Here is an 18609-nt window from a genome sequence, read left to right as displayed (position 1 = left end):
TCTAACTCTGACCCACTCCTCCTGTCTAACTCTGACCCACTCTTCCTGTGTCTAACTCTGACCCACTCTTCCTGTGTCTCTGACCTGGTGTCTCCTCCTGCGTCGGACCCTGACCCCTACTCCTGTGTCTAACTCTGACCCTCTCCTCCTCCAGATTCTGATGAGTCTACGGGCGCCAGAGAGCGGACAGTGGTTGTCCGATGCAACGCTGCGCTCTGTAGCGAGGACCTGTGCAGTCGTCTGAACACCAAGAAGGACTCTGGCTGCCAGACTGAAGACTTCCTGGTCTGCGCGCCGTCCCACTGGAGGGTCCAGTACCAGCGTGGTCAGCAGGGGGTCAGTTCCGCCCTCGTCCCGCTGTCCCTCTCCACTGGGAACATCTCATCTCTACTGGACACTTCGGAGCACAACAACGCCATGTTCTCCTCTTTGCTGGGGGTACGCCTGCGGTCACGCAGCCAGCCAAGGGAGGGGAGGAGACTGATTGAGGTTCACCACCACAGTGAGGAGGAGGAGGAAGAGGAGCTGTCTCCTTCCGAGACTGATGACTTCCTGTATGGGTTGGGGGAGCTGAAGGAGAAGGGGGGGGGGGGTGCAGATGACCAGTCCCAGCCGGACCACCCTCTGGCCAGTCTGAAGTACCAGCAGCGCACTGGCAGCCCCTGGCTTGAGAGGGGCCAATCCCGCCTTCCCCGGAAGGTTGACATGGGGAGCTGTGAGATGTCCTCCAGCTCAGATACCTTCTCCAGTCCGCTCCACTCTACATCCACCAGGCGGGTTGTTGGGTGTCAGATGGACCATAAAGACGACCACCAATCTTCTAGTGGGAACTGGAGCGGCAGCAGCTCAACATGCCCTTCCCACACCTCTGAGACACTCCCCCCGGCTGCCTCCCCCCGGCTCACTGGCTCCTCCCATTGTGACTCGGAGCTGTCGCTGAACACCGGCCCCCACGCTACAGATGACCCCGCCCCCATCCTCATCCTGGACCCATACCAGACCGACCGGCAGCTGGACGATGCAGGGGTCAGCATGGCTAGTGATGGGGAGTGGAGTTACCCCCACCCTGACTCCAGGCTCCATGACTTCAGCCCTGAGCGCTCCAGAGAGGGGGAGGGGAGTCTGGGGTACCCCAGCTTTACCAGCATGGCTACCTGTGAGAGCTTCATTACAGACAAGCCTCCTTCTGAGAAGGCTGACACTGTATCATACTACTCCATAGACAATGAAGGATACTACACCTCCATGCACTTTGACTGTGGTCTGAAAGGGAGCAAGAGCTTAATGTATAACTACTCTGACTGTGGACAGGAGCACATGACTCTGGGGAGACGCTGTCTGACATTGAGGAAACCTAAGGCCAAGCCCTCTGCCCCCAGACGCAGCTCCTCACTAAGGAAGATCAGCGGGGGGGGGGATTCTCCTGATGACACCGAACCAAAGAACCGCAGCGGGCAGCAAAGAAAGTCATGTTCCAGAGAGAGAAGGTTACAGCTGGACCTAGAGGGCTCCCTGGGCCACCCTAACCTCCCTGACCCCCACCCTGCTCTGGGCCACCTGGAGGATCCTGTTCTGGGAGGGGAGGTGGGCTTGGGGGGGTTAGGGTTGGAGCAAGACCCTCTGGAACCCCTATTGGCCCTCGAGACCTGGCGGAGGGAGGACACCGAGGAGATGCCGGGCTCCGGCCTGTTTGGTTCCTCTGACAGAGGCTCCTATAAAGATGAGGGAGCTGTCCAGTCAGACTATGCAGATCTCTGGCTTGTGAATGACTTGAAGTCAAACACTGACCCCTATCGCTCTCTGTCTAACTCCTCCACTGCTACCGGTACTACTGTTATAGAATGCATAAAGTCTCAGGAGAGTTCAGAGTCCCAGACCTCCCAGTCAGGATCCACCCCCTCACTGCCATCAGTAGAAGACTTCAAGATGTCCTCCCTGCCCTCAGTAGAAGGGGACTTCAAGATGTCCTCTCCAGAGAGGCTGGCTGGCTTAGTGTCACCATCTAGTGGCTACTCCAGCCAATCCGAGACCCCCACCTCTTCCTTTCCCTGCGCCTTCTTCCCCAGTCCCCTGTCACCCACCAATCAGAAGAGGAAGCCCAAGATTCCAGAGAGGAAGTCATCTCTGTCCATCACCTCCACCAGAGATCTGGAGCTGCCAGTCATCCCCCCCAGCCACCAGAACCTCAGTGCCCTTTACAGCCCTAACCCTACCAGCCCTCCTCCAGTCTCTACCAAGCCCCCAGGCCACAGGAACCAGCTCTACCTCCTGCAGCAAAGCAAGCAGACGGCAGCAGCATCGGCCAGGGCTGAGGCCAGAGTGGCAACCGAGACCTCCAGCAGTCTTCCCATGACCATCACCCCCACCGTGCTGCACTCAGTCCAGCTGAGGTCTGTGGGGAAGCAAGGAGAGGGGAGCCCTGCCCGGCCCGGCCCAGATGTTGCCACCAGACCCAAGTGTCCCACTGTGAACATCAGCCCCCCTTCCAGCAGCAGGTCCCCTGAGTCTACAACCAGGAATCCTCCAGCCTACAACTCCCAGGTTCCCCCCTCTCAACAGTACTGTGAGTCACTGTTGGCCCCCAGTGAAGGCCCTGTCCCTAGGGACCCAGCAGGTCACAGTAGTGTGAGGTACAGGCAGGACAGACACCCTGCGGAAGCCCAGTGGCGTACCACCTCCTTCAGACAGCCTGTAGACCAAACACTGGCAGACCAGGAGAGACTACCAGACCAGGAGAGACTACCAGACCAGGAGAGACTGGCAGAAGAGGACCATACCATCAGAAACCAACACCAGCCCCTCCTAGACCAACACCAGCCCCTCCTAGACCAACACCAGCCGCTTACGGACCAGCAGTCCCTGCTAGACCAGGAGGTCTGCCAGAGGGGGGCTCAGTCCACAGGGGTGACCCCAGGTCAGGAGGTAGAGGAACAGAAAGCTCTATTCCCTGGGAGTAGCAGCAGTCTGGAGGCAGAACAGTACCGACCACTACCACCTCAGCCATCTGAACTACAGAGACCTGAAGACCTTTCAGTGTTTCCTGGTCAGCACAGCTTAGCCACAATATCAGAGAGTCGAGACGAAGTGCCTGTTAAAAGTGATCAGTCGGAAACATTGCAAGCTTATCCAATCAGCGATGTGGCTGGCAGACAAGAGGAGTGTAAGTCTTCAGGAGTTCCAACCATTAGTGCCTCTCAGGATAGCAGCAGGGAGGAGTAGAGGAAGGATCTACCTCCACACCAGGGTCACCCCAGACACACACACTGCCCCAGACACACACACTGCCCCACACCCCCCCCCCGTACACAGAGACTACCCCAGACACCCCGTACACAGAGACTACCCCAGGCTCGGAGACTACCCCAGGCTCGGAGACTACCCCAGGCTCGGAGACTACCCCAGGCTCGGAGACTACCCCAGACGCAGAGACTACCCCAGACGCAGAGACTACCCCAGACACCCCAGGCACAGAGACTACCCCAGGCACAGAGACTACCCCTGGCCCAGAGACTACCCCAGACACCCCAGGCACAGAGACTACCCCAGGCACAGAGACTACCCCAGGCACAGAGACTACCCCAGGCACAGAGACTACCCCAGGCACAGAGACTACCCCAGGCACAGAGACTACCCCAGGCACAGAGACTACCCCAAACACAGAGACTACCCCAGACACCCCAAACACAGAGCAGGGCTACTGCAGTAAAGTTGAAACATCAGACAGCCGTTCAACTGTTGCTGTCATTGACTAGAAGAGCGTCCAGAAGAGCGTCCAGACGCTCTCTTATATTCAGGATTGTGAGGTGCCTTTAAACCAATCAAGCTTTGTCTTGTACATTAATCCAGCCCAACCCTGTTTTCCAGATTCCAGACCCAGTGACAACTCTATCTTTTCTCTGAGTGAGGAGACCAAGGCTGAGGGTGATGTCTTCCTGTCATCCACCAAGGCTTGCACTACAGAGGAGCTGTTTGCCATGATACACAGGTGGGTTTCTGGTGACAGTTTGATTTGTCACTAAGCTAAAACCTTGTTTTGCCAGAAAGAAACACAGGTGCTCTAACTGTTACAAATGTAACTCTGTTATCTATAACCCTAACCCCTGTTCTGTTATCTATAACCCCTGTTCTGTTATCCATAACCCCTGTTCTGTTATCCATAACCCCTGTTCTGTTATCCATAACCCCTGTTCTGTTAACCATAACCCTAACCCCTGTTCTGTTATCCATAACCCCTGTTCTGTTATCCATAACCCCTGTTCTGTTATCCATAACCCCTGTTCTGTTATCCATAAACCCTGTTCTGTTATCCATAAACCCTGTTCTGTTATTCATAACCCCTGTTCTGTTATCCATAACCCTAACCCCTGTTATGTTATCCATAACCCTAACCCCTGTTCTGTTAACCATAACCCTAACCCCTGTTCTGTTATCCATAACCCCTGTTCTGTTATCCATAACCCCTGTTCTGTTATCCATAACCCCTGTTCTGTTATCCATAACCCCTGTTCTGTTATCCATAAACCCTGTTCTGTTATCCATAACCCTAACCCCTGTTCTGTTATCCATAACCCTAACCCCTGTTCTGTTAACCATAACCCTAACCCCTGTTATGTTATCCATAACCCTAACCCCTGTTCTGTTAACCACAACCCCTGTTCTGTTATCCATAACCATAACCCAAGGTTCTGTTACACCCCGTCCTAACTACTGTTCTGTTACACCCCGTCCTAACTACTGTTCTGTTACACCCCGTCCTAACTACTGTTCTGTTACACCCCGTCCTAACTACTGTTCTGTTACACCCCGTCCTAACTACTGTTCTGTTACACCCCGTCCTAACTACTGTTCTGTTACACCCAGTCCTAACTACTGTTCTGTTACACCCAGTCCTAACTACTGTTCTGTTACACCCTAACTACTGTTCTGTTACACCCCGTCCTAACTACTGTTCTGTTACACCCAGTCCTAACTACTGTTCTGTTACACCCCGTCCTAACTACTGTTCTGTTACACCCAGTCCTAACTACTGTTCTGTTACACCCTAACTACTGTTCTGTTACACCCCGTCCTAACTACTGTTCTGTTACACCCCGTCCTAACTACTGTTCTGTTACACCCAGTCCTAACTACTGTTCTGTTACACCCCGTCCTAACTACTGTTCTGTTACACCCCGTCCTAACTACTGTTCTGTTACACCCCGTCCTAACTACTGTTCTGTTACACCCAGTCCTAACTACTGTTCTGTTACACCCCGTCCTAACTACTGTTCTGTTACACCCCGTCCTAACTACTGTTCTGTTACACCCCGTCCTAACTACTGTTCTGTTACACCCCGTCCTAACTACTGTTCTGTTACACCCAGTCCTAACCACTATTCCACTCTCCTTCATAGATCCAGGAGAAAAGTTCTAGGTAGGAAGGACTCTGGAGAGTTAAGTGCCCGGAGCAGTCTGTGTGCCCCAGTCACCCCACCTGGCAACACTATGACTTCTCTGGTGAACCCCAGCACCCCAACCACCCCCACTGGCTCCCAGAAGGCCCCGGGGCCCATCTACCGCAGCCTGAAGAAGTCCAGCACCTCCCACGAGGAGTTTAAACTTTTACTCCTGAAGAAAGGCAGCCGGTCAGATTCCAGCTATCGCATGTCAGCCACAGAGATCCTGAAGAGCCCCATCAGCCCCAATGCCCCTGGAGACCCCCTTGCTGAGAAGCCCCTCTCCCCTCCGCCAGGCACGGAGAAGCTCCCCAGCCCCTTCACAGAGGGCTTCTCTCCTAAAGGCCTGTCCACTGCAGCCTGTCCCAGACAGAGCCGATCCCGCATCCCTCCTCCACCCACCAGCAGCCGCTACAGCATCCGCAGCAGGCAGCACCCAGCCCCCATGCAGGCCATCTCAGAGGGCGAGACGGAGAACTCAGACAGGAGCCCTTCCTAACATACAGCACCTTCCACCTTTCAGAAATGTAAAACAGAGGAACATCTTAAGGTTTTAGAACACATAGTAGAGAACAACTGGACCAGAATGACTTAGAACATTTGAACTGTGTCTAACTATTTATAATACAGTATGTATTTCTGCTTTTAGATTTTGGTATTGAAGGAAAACCGAGACTTAAGAACAGAATTGAGAGAGAGAAACTTCTGTAGATATGTTCTATTGAAAAAAGAATGCTTTTTAAAATGTTAGGAAAGTAAACCGGAATATGTACTGTGCTATATGAAGGCTGTTTTTATATCAAGGCAACCTTTTGTTGTCGCTCTACAGAAAATACATGGGTATCTTCCATTGTAACCCTTAACCGTAACCCTTAATCCTTAACCCTTTTATGATATTGCTGGAAAATTCCACATGTATAGAATATATCGGTAAAATGAGATTTACAGTATAATATATTCACTTTTCACTAATGGTGTAAAAGTTGTGAAATACCTTAGAGTAACACAGTATGAGTCATAATACCCATAAAGGATGGCAGTCAAACAGGTAAATGGTTCGTTTTTCCATCATTCATTTTTCCCATGGAAACATGTAAAATAAGGGCTGTCTTTCGTGGCCTTATTTCTATTGCAGCATGTTGGATGACTGTCATTCATATTCCATTCACCGAGTTCAATGTTACTTCAATAGGTTTAGGATACTACATGATACTCTGATTTTCCCTATACCCATTATGAGGTTGCTACAACCTAGCCTATGTATTAAAGTTTTCAACGTAGGTGTACACAGGCCGAGAGAGAACTTTGAGATGACAGTGACCCATGGACAGACAGTGATGCATTCAATACCACCTTGCACACTCCTGCCTGCATCTGGCTGATCTAGGGTGTAATCATTAGTCCAACATTTGCAAACAAGAGTTTCTATTGGACAAATTCATGTATTTTATCCCCGTTTTGTTTACATCCGTTTTAAAGAAACATTTTTCAACAGAATGAATACATCCCTGATCACACATAAACACAGTTCACTTTCATAGCAGCCACGTTGTATTCATTCTAGCCTCTATGCACTCTCCTCCTCTCACCTTTTCCCTTCGCTTGTGGACTTCAAATGAACAACACATCAGCTGTATTTGACCAAGCAAAAAAACCTTTCCAAGCCATACCATGTCATAACCGCTACACACAGCCTACATCGTTGTCCCCATATTAACTTAGCTTAGCTCATATAACTAATGTGTTAGCAAACCAGCTACAATCATGCAGTAACGTTAGTGTTTAGTCAGTAAGCAGTTAGACCGTCGGGGCCCCGGTGGCAATACATTACTAATACCAAAAGCTTACCTTGACTTGAGTTCCAGTGTTGTGTTGGATATTCATAGCCAGCTAGCCAACATAGCATCCCTCTGTTTGAGCTGGGTGTTTGAGTAACTAAACTAGCCAGCTACATTTACTAGCTAAGTGAAACTAAAAACAAATGTATTTCTTGAAAACTGTTCAACTATTGTCTCTCTCTCGGAGACAACTACTCACCACATTTTATGCACTGCAGCGCTAACTAGCTGTAGCTTATGCTTTCAGTACTAGATTCATTCTCTGATCCTTTGATTGGGTGGACAACTTGTCAGTTCATGCTGCATGAGCTCTGATAGGTTGAAGGATGTTCTCTGGAAGTTGTCATAACTGTAAGTCTATGGAAGGGGGTGAGAACTAAGAGCCTCCTAGGTTTTGTATTGAAGTCAATGTACCAAGAGTAGGACCAACGCTAGCTGTCCTCCGGCTACACCATGGTGCTACCCTACAGAGTGCTATTGAGGCTACTGTAGACCATTGCAAAACTGTGTTTTAATCAATTATTTTTCTTGATGGGAATATATTTAGAATAGTTTTATCTAAAAAGGAGAACTTTTTCTATGTTTTACAATTTAATATATAATTCACTGAAGGCTGTACTGGCGTGATGTTTTGATAACCGTGTAAATCTCTTTAGGACAAGGTGACTTTTGTCAATATATTTGCTTGTATTTACCCCCCCAAAATGAAATGCTAATTACAATAGCTGCTAATGTGGCTATCATAAAGAACAACAAATGCCTTGATGATCTGGACGAGACAACCGAATCGAGGCAGAGAATCTCTGGATTAACTATTTAATGTTAGCTAAATGTAGTAATGAATACATTGGCTAAATTTGAACTGTCTTGTGCAAGTTTTACATTGACACAATACCTGTTAGCGAAGGTGTCAGCTAGCGGTGATGTGCAGGGATTTGTAGTTTTGCAGGGATTTCTACTTTGATGCTGATTAGCATTTTCTAATCTGAGAGTAAATAAATGTGAATATTGATGAGTATTGATAAGTCACCCTGTCCTAGGGAGATTTACATGGTAATCAAAACGGCACGCCATGGTAAGCCTACACCAAACACAGCCCTTGTTTTAAGCGTTTCTAAAATCCCCTATGGGAAAAATGTATGGTAGAAAAACGATTGGAACCATTTCCCTGTTTGACCACTAGGATGTATGGGTATTATGACACTGCCACTGTGGGACTCTAAGTCAATGGCATATGTCTTGCTTTTTAATAAATATTATTCCTCTACTATAAATCTAATAAATAGTAGCCTAGTCCACATTTCCTCTGGTTCAGCAGAATACAGTACTACTGTAGTACAATATATATATATAATATGTGTATGTATTTATATATATCACACACGTGTGTGTATATATATATATATATGTGTGTATATATATATATCACACACGTGTATATATATATATATATGTGTGTATATATATGTGTGTGTGTGTATATATACACACATGTGTGTATGTGTGTGTATATATATATATATATATATATATATATATATATATACATATACATGTGTGTGTATATATAAACATATGTATATATATACACACACGTGTGTATATATATATATATATATATATACGTGTGTGTGTATGTATATGTATATATATATATATATATATATATGTATGTATACACGTATGTGTATGTGTATATATATATATATATGTATATGTGTGTATATATACATACATATATACATACATATATAAATAAATCAAATTGATTTATATAGCCCTTCGTACATCAGCTGATATCTCAAAGTGCTGTGCAGAAACCCAGCATAAAACCCCAAACAGCAAGCAATGCAGGTGTAGAAGCACGGTGGCTAGGAAAAACTCCCTAGAAAGGCCAAAACCTAGGAAGAAACCTAGAGAGGAACCAGGCTATGTGGGGTGGCCAGTCCTCTTCTGGCTGGGCCGGGTGGAGATTATAACAGAACATGGCCAAGATGTTCAAATGTTCATAAATGACCAGCATGGTCAAATAATAATAAGGCAGAACAGTTGAAACTGGAGCAGCAGCACGGTCAGGTGGACTGGGGACAGCAAGGAGTCATCATGTCAGGTAGTCCTGGGGCATGGTCCTAGGGCTCAGGTCCTCTGAGAGAGAGAAAGAAAGAGAGAAGGAGAGAATTAGAGAACGCACACTTAGATTCACACAGGACACCGAATAGGGCAGGAGAAGTACTCCAGATATAACAAACTGACCCTAGCCCCCCGACACATAAACTACTGCAGCATAAATACTGGAGGCTGAGACAGGAGGGGTCAGGAGACACTGTGGCCCCATCCGAGGACACCCCCGGACAGGGCCAAACAGGAAGGATATAACCCCATCCACTTTGCAAAAGCACAGCCCCCACACCACTAGAGGGATATCTTCAACCACCAATTTACCATCCTGAGACAAGGCCGAGTATAGCCCACAAAGATCTCCGCCATGGCACAACCCAAGGGGGGGCGCCAACCCAGACAGGATGACCACATCAGTGAATCAACCCACTCAGGTGACGCACCCCTTCCAGGGACGGCATGAGAGAGCACCAGTAAGCCAGTGACTCAGCCCCTGTAATAGGGTTAGAGACAGAGAATCCCAGTGGAAAGAGGGGAACCGGCCAGGCAGAGACGGCAAGGGCGGTTCGTTGCTCCAGAGCCTTTCCGTTCACCTTCACACTCCTGGGCCAGACTACACTCAAATGATATATATATATGACCCACTGAAGAGATGAGTCTTCAGTAGAGACTTAAAGGTTGAGACCGAGTTTGCGTCTCTGACATGGGTAGGCAGACCGTTCCATAAAAATGGAGCTCTATAGGAGAAAGCCCTGCCTCCAGCTGTTTGCTTAGAAATTATAGGGACAATTAGGAGGCCTGCGTCTTGTGACCGTAGCGTACGTGTAGGTATGTACGGCAGGACCAAATCAGAGAGATAGGTAGGAGCAAGCCCATGTAATGCTTTGTAGGTTAGCAGTACAACCTTGAAATCAGCCCTTGCTTTGACAGGAAGCCAGTGTAGGGAGGCTAGCACTGGAGTAAAATGATCAAATTTTTTGGTTCTAGTCAGGATTCTAGCAGCCGTATTTAGCACTAACTGAAGTTTATTTAGTGCTTTATCCGGGTAGCCGGAAAGTAGAGCATTGCAGTAGTCTAACCTAGAAGTGACAAAAGCATGGATTAATTTTTCTGCATCATTTTTGGACAGCAGATGGAAAAAAGCTGTCCTTCAAATGGTCTTGATATGTTCTTCAAAAGAGAGATCAGGGTCCAGAGTAACGCCGAGGTCCTTCACAGTGTTATTTGAGACGACTGTACAACCATTAACATTAATTGTCAGATTCAACAGAAGATCTCTTTGTTTCTTGGGACCTAGAACAAGCATCTCTGTTTTGTCCGAGTTTAAAAGTAGAAAGTTTGCAGCCATCCACTTCCTTATGTCTGAAACACATGCTTCTAGCAAGGGCAATTTTGGGGCTTCACCATGTTTCATTGAAATATACAGTTGTGTGTCATCCGCATAGCAGTGAAAGTTAACATTATGTTTTCGAATAACATCCCCAAGAGGTAAAATATATAGTGAAAACAATAGTGGTCCTAAAACGGAACCTTGAGGAACACCGAAATTTACAGTTGATTTGTCAGCGGACAGACCATTCACAGAGACAAACTGATATCTTTCCGACAGATAAGATCTAAACCAGGCCAGAACTTGTCCGTGTAGACCAATTTGGGTTTCCAATCTCTCCAAAAGAATGTGGCGATCGATGGTATCAAAAGCAGCACTAAGGTCTAGGAGCACGAGGACAGATGCAGAGCCTCGGTCCGATGCCATTAAAATGTCATTTACCACCTTCACAAGTGCCGTCTCAGTGCTATGATGGGGTCTAAAACCAGACTGAAGCATTTCGTACACATTGTTTGTCTTCAGGAAGGCAGTGAGTTGCTGCGCAACAGCCTTTTCTAAAAATTTTGAGAGGATTGGAAGATTCGATATAGGCCGATAGTTTTTTATATTTTCTGGGTCAAGGTTTGGCTTTTTCAAGATAGGCTTTATTACTGCCACTTTTAGTGAGTTTGGTACACATCCGGTGGATAGAGAGCCGTTTATTATGTTCAACATAGGAGGGCCAAGCACAGGAAGCAGCTCTTTCAGTAGTTTAGTTGGAATAGGGTCCAGTATGCAGCTTGAAGGTTTAGAGGCCATGATTATTTTCATCATTGTGTCAAGAGATATAGTACTAAAACACTTGAGTGTCTCTCTTGATCCTAGGTCCTGGCAGAGTTGTGCAGACTCAGGACAACTGAGCTTTGAAGGAATACGCAGATTTAAAGAGGAGTCCGTAATTTGCTTTCTAATAATCATAATTTTTTCCTCAAAGAAGTTCATGAATTTATCACCGCTAAAGTGAAAGTCATTCTCTCTCGGGGAATGCTGCTTTTTAGTTAGCTTTGCGACAGTATCAAAAAGGAATTTCGGATTGTTCTTATTTTCCTCAATTAAGTTAGAAAAATAGGATGATCGAGCAGCAGTAAGGGCTCTTCGGTACTGCACGGCACTGTCTTTCCAAGCTAGTCGGAAGACTTCCAGTTTGGTGTGGCGCCATTTCCGTTCCAATTTTCTGGAAGCTTGCTTCAGAGCTCGGGTATTTTCTGTGTACCAGGGAGCTAGTTTCTTATGAGAAATGTTTTTAGTTTTTAGGGGTGCAACTGCATCTAGGGTATTGAGCAAGGTTAAATTGAGTTCCTCAGTTAGGTGGTTAACTGATTTTTGTCCTCTGGCGTCCTTGGGTAGACAGAGGGAATCTGGAAGGACATCAAGGAATCTTTGTGTTGTCTGTGAATTTATAGCACGACTTTTGATGATCCTTGGTTGGGGTCTGAGCAGATTATTTGTTGCAATTGCAAACGTAATAAAATGGTGGTCCGATAGTCCAGGATTATGAGGAAAAACATTAAGATCCACAACATTTATTCCATGGGACAAAACTAGGTCCAGCGTATGACTGTGACAGTGAGTGGGTCCAGAGACATGTTGGACAAAACCCACTGAGTCGATGATGGCTCCGAAAGCCTTTTGGAGTGGGTCTGTGGACTTTTCCATGTGAATATTAAAGTAACCAAAGATTAGAATATTATCTGCTATGACTACAAGGTCCGATAGGAATTCAGGGAACTCAGTGAGGAACGCTGTATATGGCCCAGGAGGCCTGTAAACAGTAGCTATAAAAAGTGATTGAGTAGGCTGCATAGATTTCATGACTAGAAAACGTCATTTTTTTTTGTTGTAAATTTAAATTTGCTATCGTAAATGTTAGCAACACCTCCGTCTTTGCGGGATGCACAGGGGATATGGTCACTAGTGTAGCCAGGAGGTGAGGCCTCATTTAACACAGTAAATTCATCAGGCTTAAGCCATGTTTCAGTCAGGCCAATCACATCAAGATTATGATCAGTGATTAGTTCATTGACTATAATTACCTTTGAAGTAAGGGATCTAACATTAAGTAGCCCTATTTTGAGATGTGAGGTATCATGATCTCTTTCAATAATGACAGGAATGGAGGTGGTCTTTATCCTAGTGAGATTGCTAAGGCGAACACCGCCATGTTTAGTTTTGCCCAACCTAGGTCGAGGCACAGACACGGTCTCAATGGTGATAGCTGAGCTGACTACACTGACTGTGCTAGTGGCAGACTCCACTATGCTGGCAGGCTGGCTATACATACATATACATATATACATACATACATACATATATATACACACACATATATATATATATATACATACAGTGCCTTGCGAAAGTATTCGGCCCCCTTGAACTTTGCGACATTTTGCCACATTTCAGGCTTCAAACATAAAGATATAAAATTGTATTTTTTTGTGAAGAATCAACAAGTGGGACACAATCATGAAGTGGAACGACATTTATTGGATATTTCAAACTTTTTTAACAAATCAAAAACTGAAAAATTGTGCGTGCAAAATTATTCAGCCCCTTTACTTTCAGTGCAGCAAACTCTCTCCAGAAGTTCAGTGAGGATCTCTGAATGATCCAATGTTGACCTAAATGACTAATGATGATAAATACAATCCACCTGTGTGTAATCAAGTCTCCGTATAAATGCACCTGCACTGTGATAGTCTCAGAGGTCCGTTAAAAGCGCAGAGAGCATCATGAAGAACAAGGAACACACCAGGCAGGTCCGAGATACTGTTGTGAAGAAGTTTAAAGCCGAATTTGGATACAAAAAGATTTCCCAAGCTTTAAACATCCCAAGGAGCACTGTGCAAGCGATAATATTGAAATGGAAGGAGTATCAGACCACTGCAAATCTACCAAGACCTGGCCGTCCCTCTAAACTTTCAGCTCATACAAGGAGAAGACTGATCAGAGATGCAGCCAAGAGGCCCATGATCACTGGATGAACTGCAGAGATCTACAGCTGAGGTGGGAGACTCTGTCCATAGGACAACAATCAGTCGTATATTCCACAAATCTGGCCATTATGGAAGAGTGGCAAGAAGAAAGCCATTTCTTAAAGATATCCATAAAAAGTGTTGTTTAAAGTTTGCCACAAGCCACCTGGGAGACACACCAAACATGTGGAAGAAGGTGCTCTGGTCAGATGAAACCAAAATTGAACTTTTTGGCAAAAATGCAAAACGTTATGTTTGGCGTAAAAGCAACACAGCTCATCACTCTGAACACACCATCCCCACTGTCAAACATGGTGGTGGCAGCAGCATGGTTTGGGCCTGCTTTTCTTCAGCAGGGACAGGGAAGATGGATAAAATTGATGGGAAGATGGATGGAGCCAAATACAGGACCATTCTGGAAGAAAACCTGATGGAGTCTGCAAAAGACCTGAGACTGGGACGGAGATTTGTCTTCCAACAAGACAATTATCCAAAACATAAAGCAAAATCTACAATGGAATGGTTCAAAAATAAACATATCCAGGTGTTAGAATGGCCAAGTCAAAGTCCAGACCTGAATCCAATCGAGAATCTGTGGAAAGAACTGAAAACTGCTGTTCACAAATGCTCTCCATCCAACCTCACTGAGCTCGAGCTGTTTTGCAAGGAGGAATGGGAAAAAATGTCAGTCTCTCGATGTGCAAAACTGATAGAGACATACCCCAAGCGACTTACAGCTGTAATCGCAGCAAAGGGTGGTGCTACAAAGTATTAACTTAAGGGGGCTGAATAATTTTGCACGGCCAATTTTTCAGTTTTTGATTTGTTAAAAAAAGTTTGAAATATCCAATAAATGTCGTTCCACTTCATGATTGTGTCCCACTTGTTGTTGATTCTTCACAAAAAAATAAATTTTTCTATCTTTATGTTTGAAGCCTGAAATGTGGCAAAAGGTCGCAAAGTTCAAGGGGGCCGAATACTTTCGCAAGGCACTGTATACATACATATATACATATATGTGTATATATATGTATATATATGTATGTATATATATGTATATGTATGTATAAACGCATATATATATGCATATATATATATATATATACATACATACATACATACATATTCACATCAGAACAGTCTCAATTTGTCAGGGCATGGACTCTACAAGGTGTTGAAAACGTTCCACAGGGATACATGTCCATGTTGACTACAATGCTTCGCGTAGTTAAGTTGACTGGATGTCCATTGGACCATTCTTGATACACACAGGAGACTGTTGAGTGTGAAAAACCCACCAGCGTTGCAGTTCTTGACACACTCAAACTGGTGAACCTGGCACCAACTGCCAAACCTCGTTCAAAGGCACTTAAACATTTAGTCTTGCCCATTCACCATCTGAATGGCACACAATCCATGTCTCAATTGTCTCAGACTAAAGAAGGATTCCCCTTCAACTACATTGAGGTGAATGTGACATCAATACGTTTTTTTTAACCTGGATTCAGCTAGTCAGTGTCATGGGAAGAGCAGGTGTTTCTAATGTTTTGTACACTCCGTTTATATTTTTAGTTACATTAATACAGTGCCTTAAGTATTCAGACTCCTTGACTTTTTCCACATAATTGTTAGGTTACAGCCTTATTCTAAAATGTATTAAATTGTTTTTTTCTCAATCTACACACAATACTCCATAATGACATCACAATACTCCATAATGACATCACAATACTCCATAATGACATCACAATACTCCATAATGACATCACAATACTCCATAATGACATCACAATACTCCATAATGACAAAGAAATATTTGCTAATTTATATACACTGAGTGCACAATTATTAGGCAAATTGTATTCCTCAGGAAAAGTTTTATTGTTGAACAAACACAATGCTATCAGTCAATACAAAATGTTATTAAACCTCAAACCTGAATGTTTAACAATGGAAAAGTGAGTTTTGTCTGTCTCTGGAATATATGTGTGCCAAATTATTAGGCAACTAAATTACAAAAACAATTTCTCCCAAATTACTTGTTTGTCAATTTTTTGAGTAAGTGTAACAAATATGTAACACAAAATGACAAATAACATTTTTGGCCTTTCAGAATTATTCAGTGACCAATATAGCCACCCTTCTTTTCAATAACTCCCAAATGCTGTTCAAAGAGGTGTCTTCCCTCACTGTAAATCTCACGTTTGAGAAGGGCCCACAAGTTCTCAATAGGATTTAAGTCAGGTGAGGAAGGGGGCCATGTCATTTTTCGGTCATCTTTGAGGCCCTTGCTGGCTAGCCAAGCAGTGGAGTACTTGGATGCATGTGATGGAGCATTGTCCTGCAAAAAGATCATGGCCTTCTTGAATGCTGAGGACTTCTTCCTGTACCACTGCTTGAAGGTATCTTCCAGAAACTGGCAGTAGGTTTGGAAGTTGAGTTTCAATCTGTCTTCAACCCAAAATGGTCCAACTACCTCATCCTTAATGATGGCACCCCATACCAGTACCCCTCCTCCACCTTGCTGGCGCCTGACTCGAAGTGATGCCCTGTGCCCATTACTGATGCAGCCAGCACCCATCCATCTGGTCCATCAAGAGTCACTCTCAATTGATCTGTCCATAAAACCTTTGAAAAAATCTGTCTTCATGTAATTCTTTGCCCAATCTTGACACTTTAACTTGTGAATCTTTTGGTCAGTAATTGTGGTCAGCTGATGTACAGTGATCAGTAAGCTGCTCTGACAGCTGATGCTTAAAGTTAGAGAGGGAGATACAAGTCTCAAACATTTTGCAGTTCATTCCAATCATTGGGAGCAGAGAACTGGAAGAAAAAGCCGGCCAAAGGCTTTGGGGATGTCCAGTGGAATATACCTGCTGGAGTGCGTGCTACGGGTGGGTGTTGCCATGGTGACCAGTGAGCTGAGATAAGGCGGGGCTTTACCTAGCATAGACTTATAGATGACCTGGAGCCAGTGGGTTAGGCGATGAATATGTAGTGAGGGGCAGCCAACTGGAGCATACAGGTCACAGTGGTGGGTAGTATACGGGGATTTGGTGACAAAACGGATGGCACTGTGATAGACTACATCTGAGTAGAGTGTTGGAGGCTATTTTGTAAATTACATCGCCGAATTCAAGGATCTGTAGGATGGTCAGTTTTACGAGGGTATGTTTGGCAGCATGAGTGAATGAGGCTTTGTTGCAAAATAGGAAGCCGATTCTAGATTTAATTTTGGATTGGAAATGCTTAGTCTGGAAGGAGAGTTTACAGTCTAACCAGACAGCTAGGTATTTGTAGTTGTCCACATATTCTAAGTCAGAACCACATATTCTAAGTCAGAGTAGTGATGCTAGTCGGTCGGGCGGGTGTGGGCAACGATCGTTTGAAGTGCATGCATTTAGTTTTACTAGCATTTAAGAGCAGTTGGAGGCCACGGAAGGAGAGTTGTATGGCATTGAAGCTCGTTTGGAGGTTTGTTAACACAGTGTACAAAGAAGGGCCAGATGAATACAGAATGGTGTCGTCTGCGTAGAGGTGGATCAGAGAATCACCAGCAGCAAGAACGACGTCATTGATATATACAGAGAAAAGAGTCAGCCCAAGAATTGAACCCTGTGGCATCCCTATAGAGACTGCCAGAGGTCCGGACAACAGGCCCTCCGATTTGACACACTGAATATCTGAGAAGTAGTTGGTGAACCAGGTGAGGCAGTCATTTGAGAAACCAAGGCTATTGAGTCTGCCGATAACTATGCGATGATTGACAGAGTCAAAAGCCTTGGTCAGGTCGATGAAGACTGCTGCACAGTACTATCTTATCGATGGCGGTTATGATATCGTTTAGGACCTTGAGCGTGGCTGAGGTGCACCCATGACCAGCTCGGAAACCAGATTGCATAGTGGAGAAGGTACTGTGGGATTCGAAATGTTCAGTGATCTGTTTAACTTGACTTTTGAAGATTTTAGAAAGGCAGGACAGGATGGATATAGGTCTATAACAGTTTGGGTCTAGAGTGTCTCCCCCTTTTAAGAGGGGGATGACCGCAGCAGCTTTCCAATCTTTGGGGATCTCAGACGATACGAAAGAGAGGTTAAGAACAGGCTAGTAATAGGGGTTGCAACAATTTCGGTGGATCATTTTAGAAAGAGAGGGTCCATATTGTCTAGTCCAGCTGATTTGTAGGGATCCAGATTTTGCCTCTCTTTCAGAACATCAGCTGTCTGGATTTGGGTGAAGGAGAAGCGAGGGGGGATTTGGGCAAGTTGCTGCAGGGGGTGCTGAGCTGTTGGCCAGGGTAGAGGTAGCCAGGTGGAAAGCATGGCCAGCCGTAGAAAAATGCTTACTGAAATTATCATAGATTTATCGGTGGTGACAGTGTTTCCTAGCCTCGGTGCAGTGGGCAGATGGGAGGAGGGGCTCTTGTTCTCGATGGACTTTACAGTGTCCCAAAACGTTTTGGAATTAGTGCTACAAGATTCAAGTTTATGTTTGAAAAGGCTAGCCTTTGCTTTCCTAACTGACTGAGTATATTGGTTCCTGACTTCCCTGAAAAGTTGCACATTGCCGGGACTATTCAATGCTAATGCAGTACGCCACAGGATGTTTTTGTGCTGGTCAAGGGCAGTCAAGTCTGGGGTGAACCAAGGGCTATATCTGTTCTTAGTTCAATTTTTTTTGAATGGGGCATGCTTATTTAAGACGGCGAGGAAAGCACTTTTGAAGAGCAAACAGGCATTCTCTACTGACGGGATGAGGTCAATATCCTTCCAGGATACCTGGGCCAGGTCGATTAGAAAGGCCTGCACGCTGAAGAGTTTTAGGGAGCGTTTGACAGTGATGAGGGGTGGTCGTTTGACAGCGGACCCATCAC

At 45.5% G+C, this 18609-nt stretch overlaps 1 protein-coding gene across 5 annotated transcripts in view; it reads left to right on the top strand.

Annotated features, from left to right (window-relative positions):
- Positions 1–6900, top strand: part of LOC110523811 (Nance-Horan syndrome protein) — a 164779-nt gene extending 157879 nt beyond the window's left edge. For all 5 annotated transcript variants that reach the window (XM_036976852.1, XM_036976771.1, XM_036976810.1 and 2 more), the window contains 3 exons: positions 155–3160; positions 3865–3985; positions 5394–6900. In XM_036976852.1, the coding sequence (XP_036832747.1) occupies positions 155–3160; positions 3865–3985; positions 5394–5934 (3668 nt within the window). In that variant the 3' untranslated portion in view covers positions 5935–6900. The remainder of the gene's footprint in view (positions 1–154; positions 3161–3864; positions 3986–5393) is intronic.
- Positions 6901–18609: the final 11709 nt, after the last annotated feature.

This window comes from Oncorhynchus mykiss, chromosome 1 (assembly GCF_013265735.2).
Source record: "Oncorhynchus mykiss isolate Arlee chromosome 1, USDA_OmykA_1.1, whole genome shotgun sequence".
NCBI lineage: Eukaryota > Metazoa > Chordata > Actinopteri > Salmoniformes > Salmonidae > Oncorhynchus > Oncorhynchus mykiss.
Note: the sequence above shows the minus strand (reverse complement) of the source record. Positions and strands in the feature narration are given on the sequence as shown.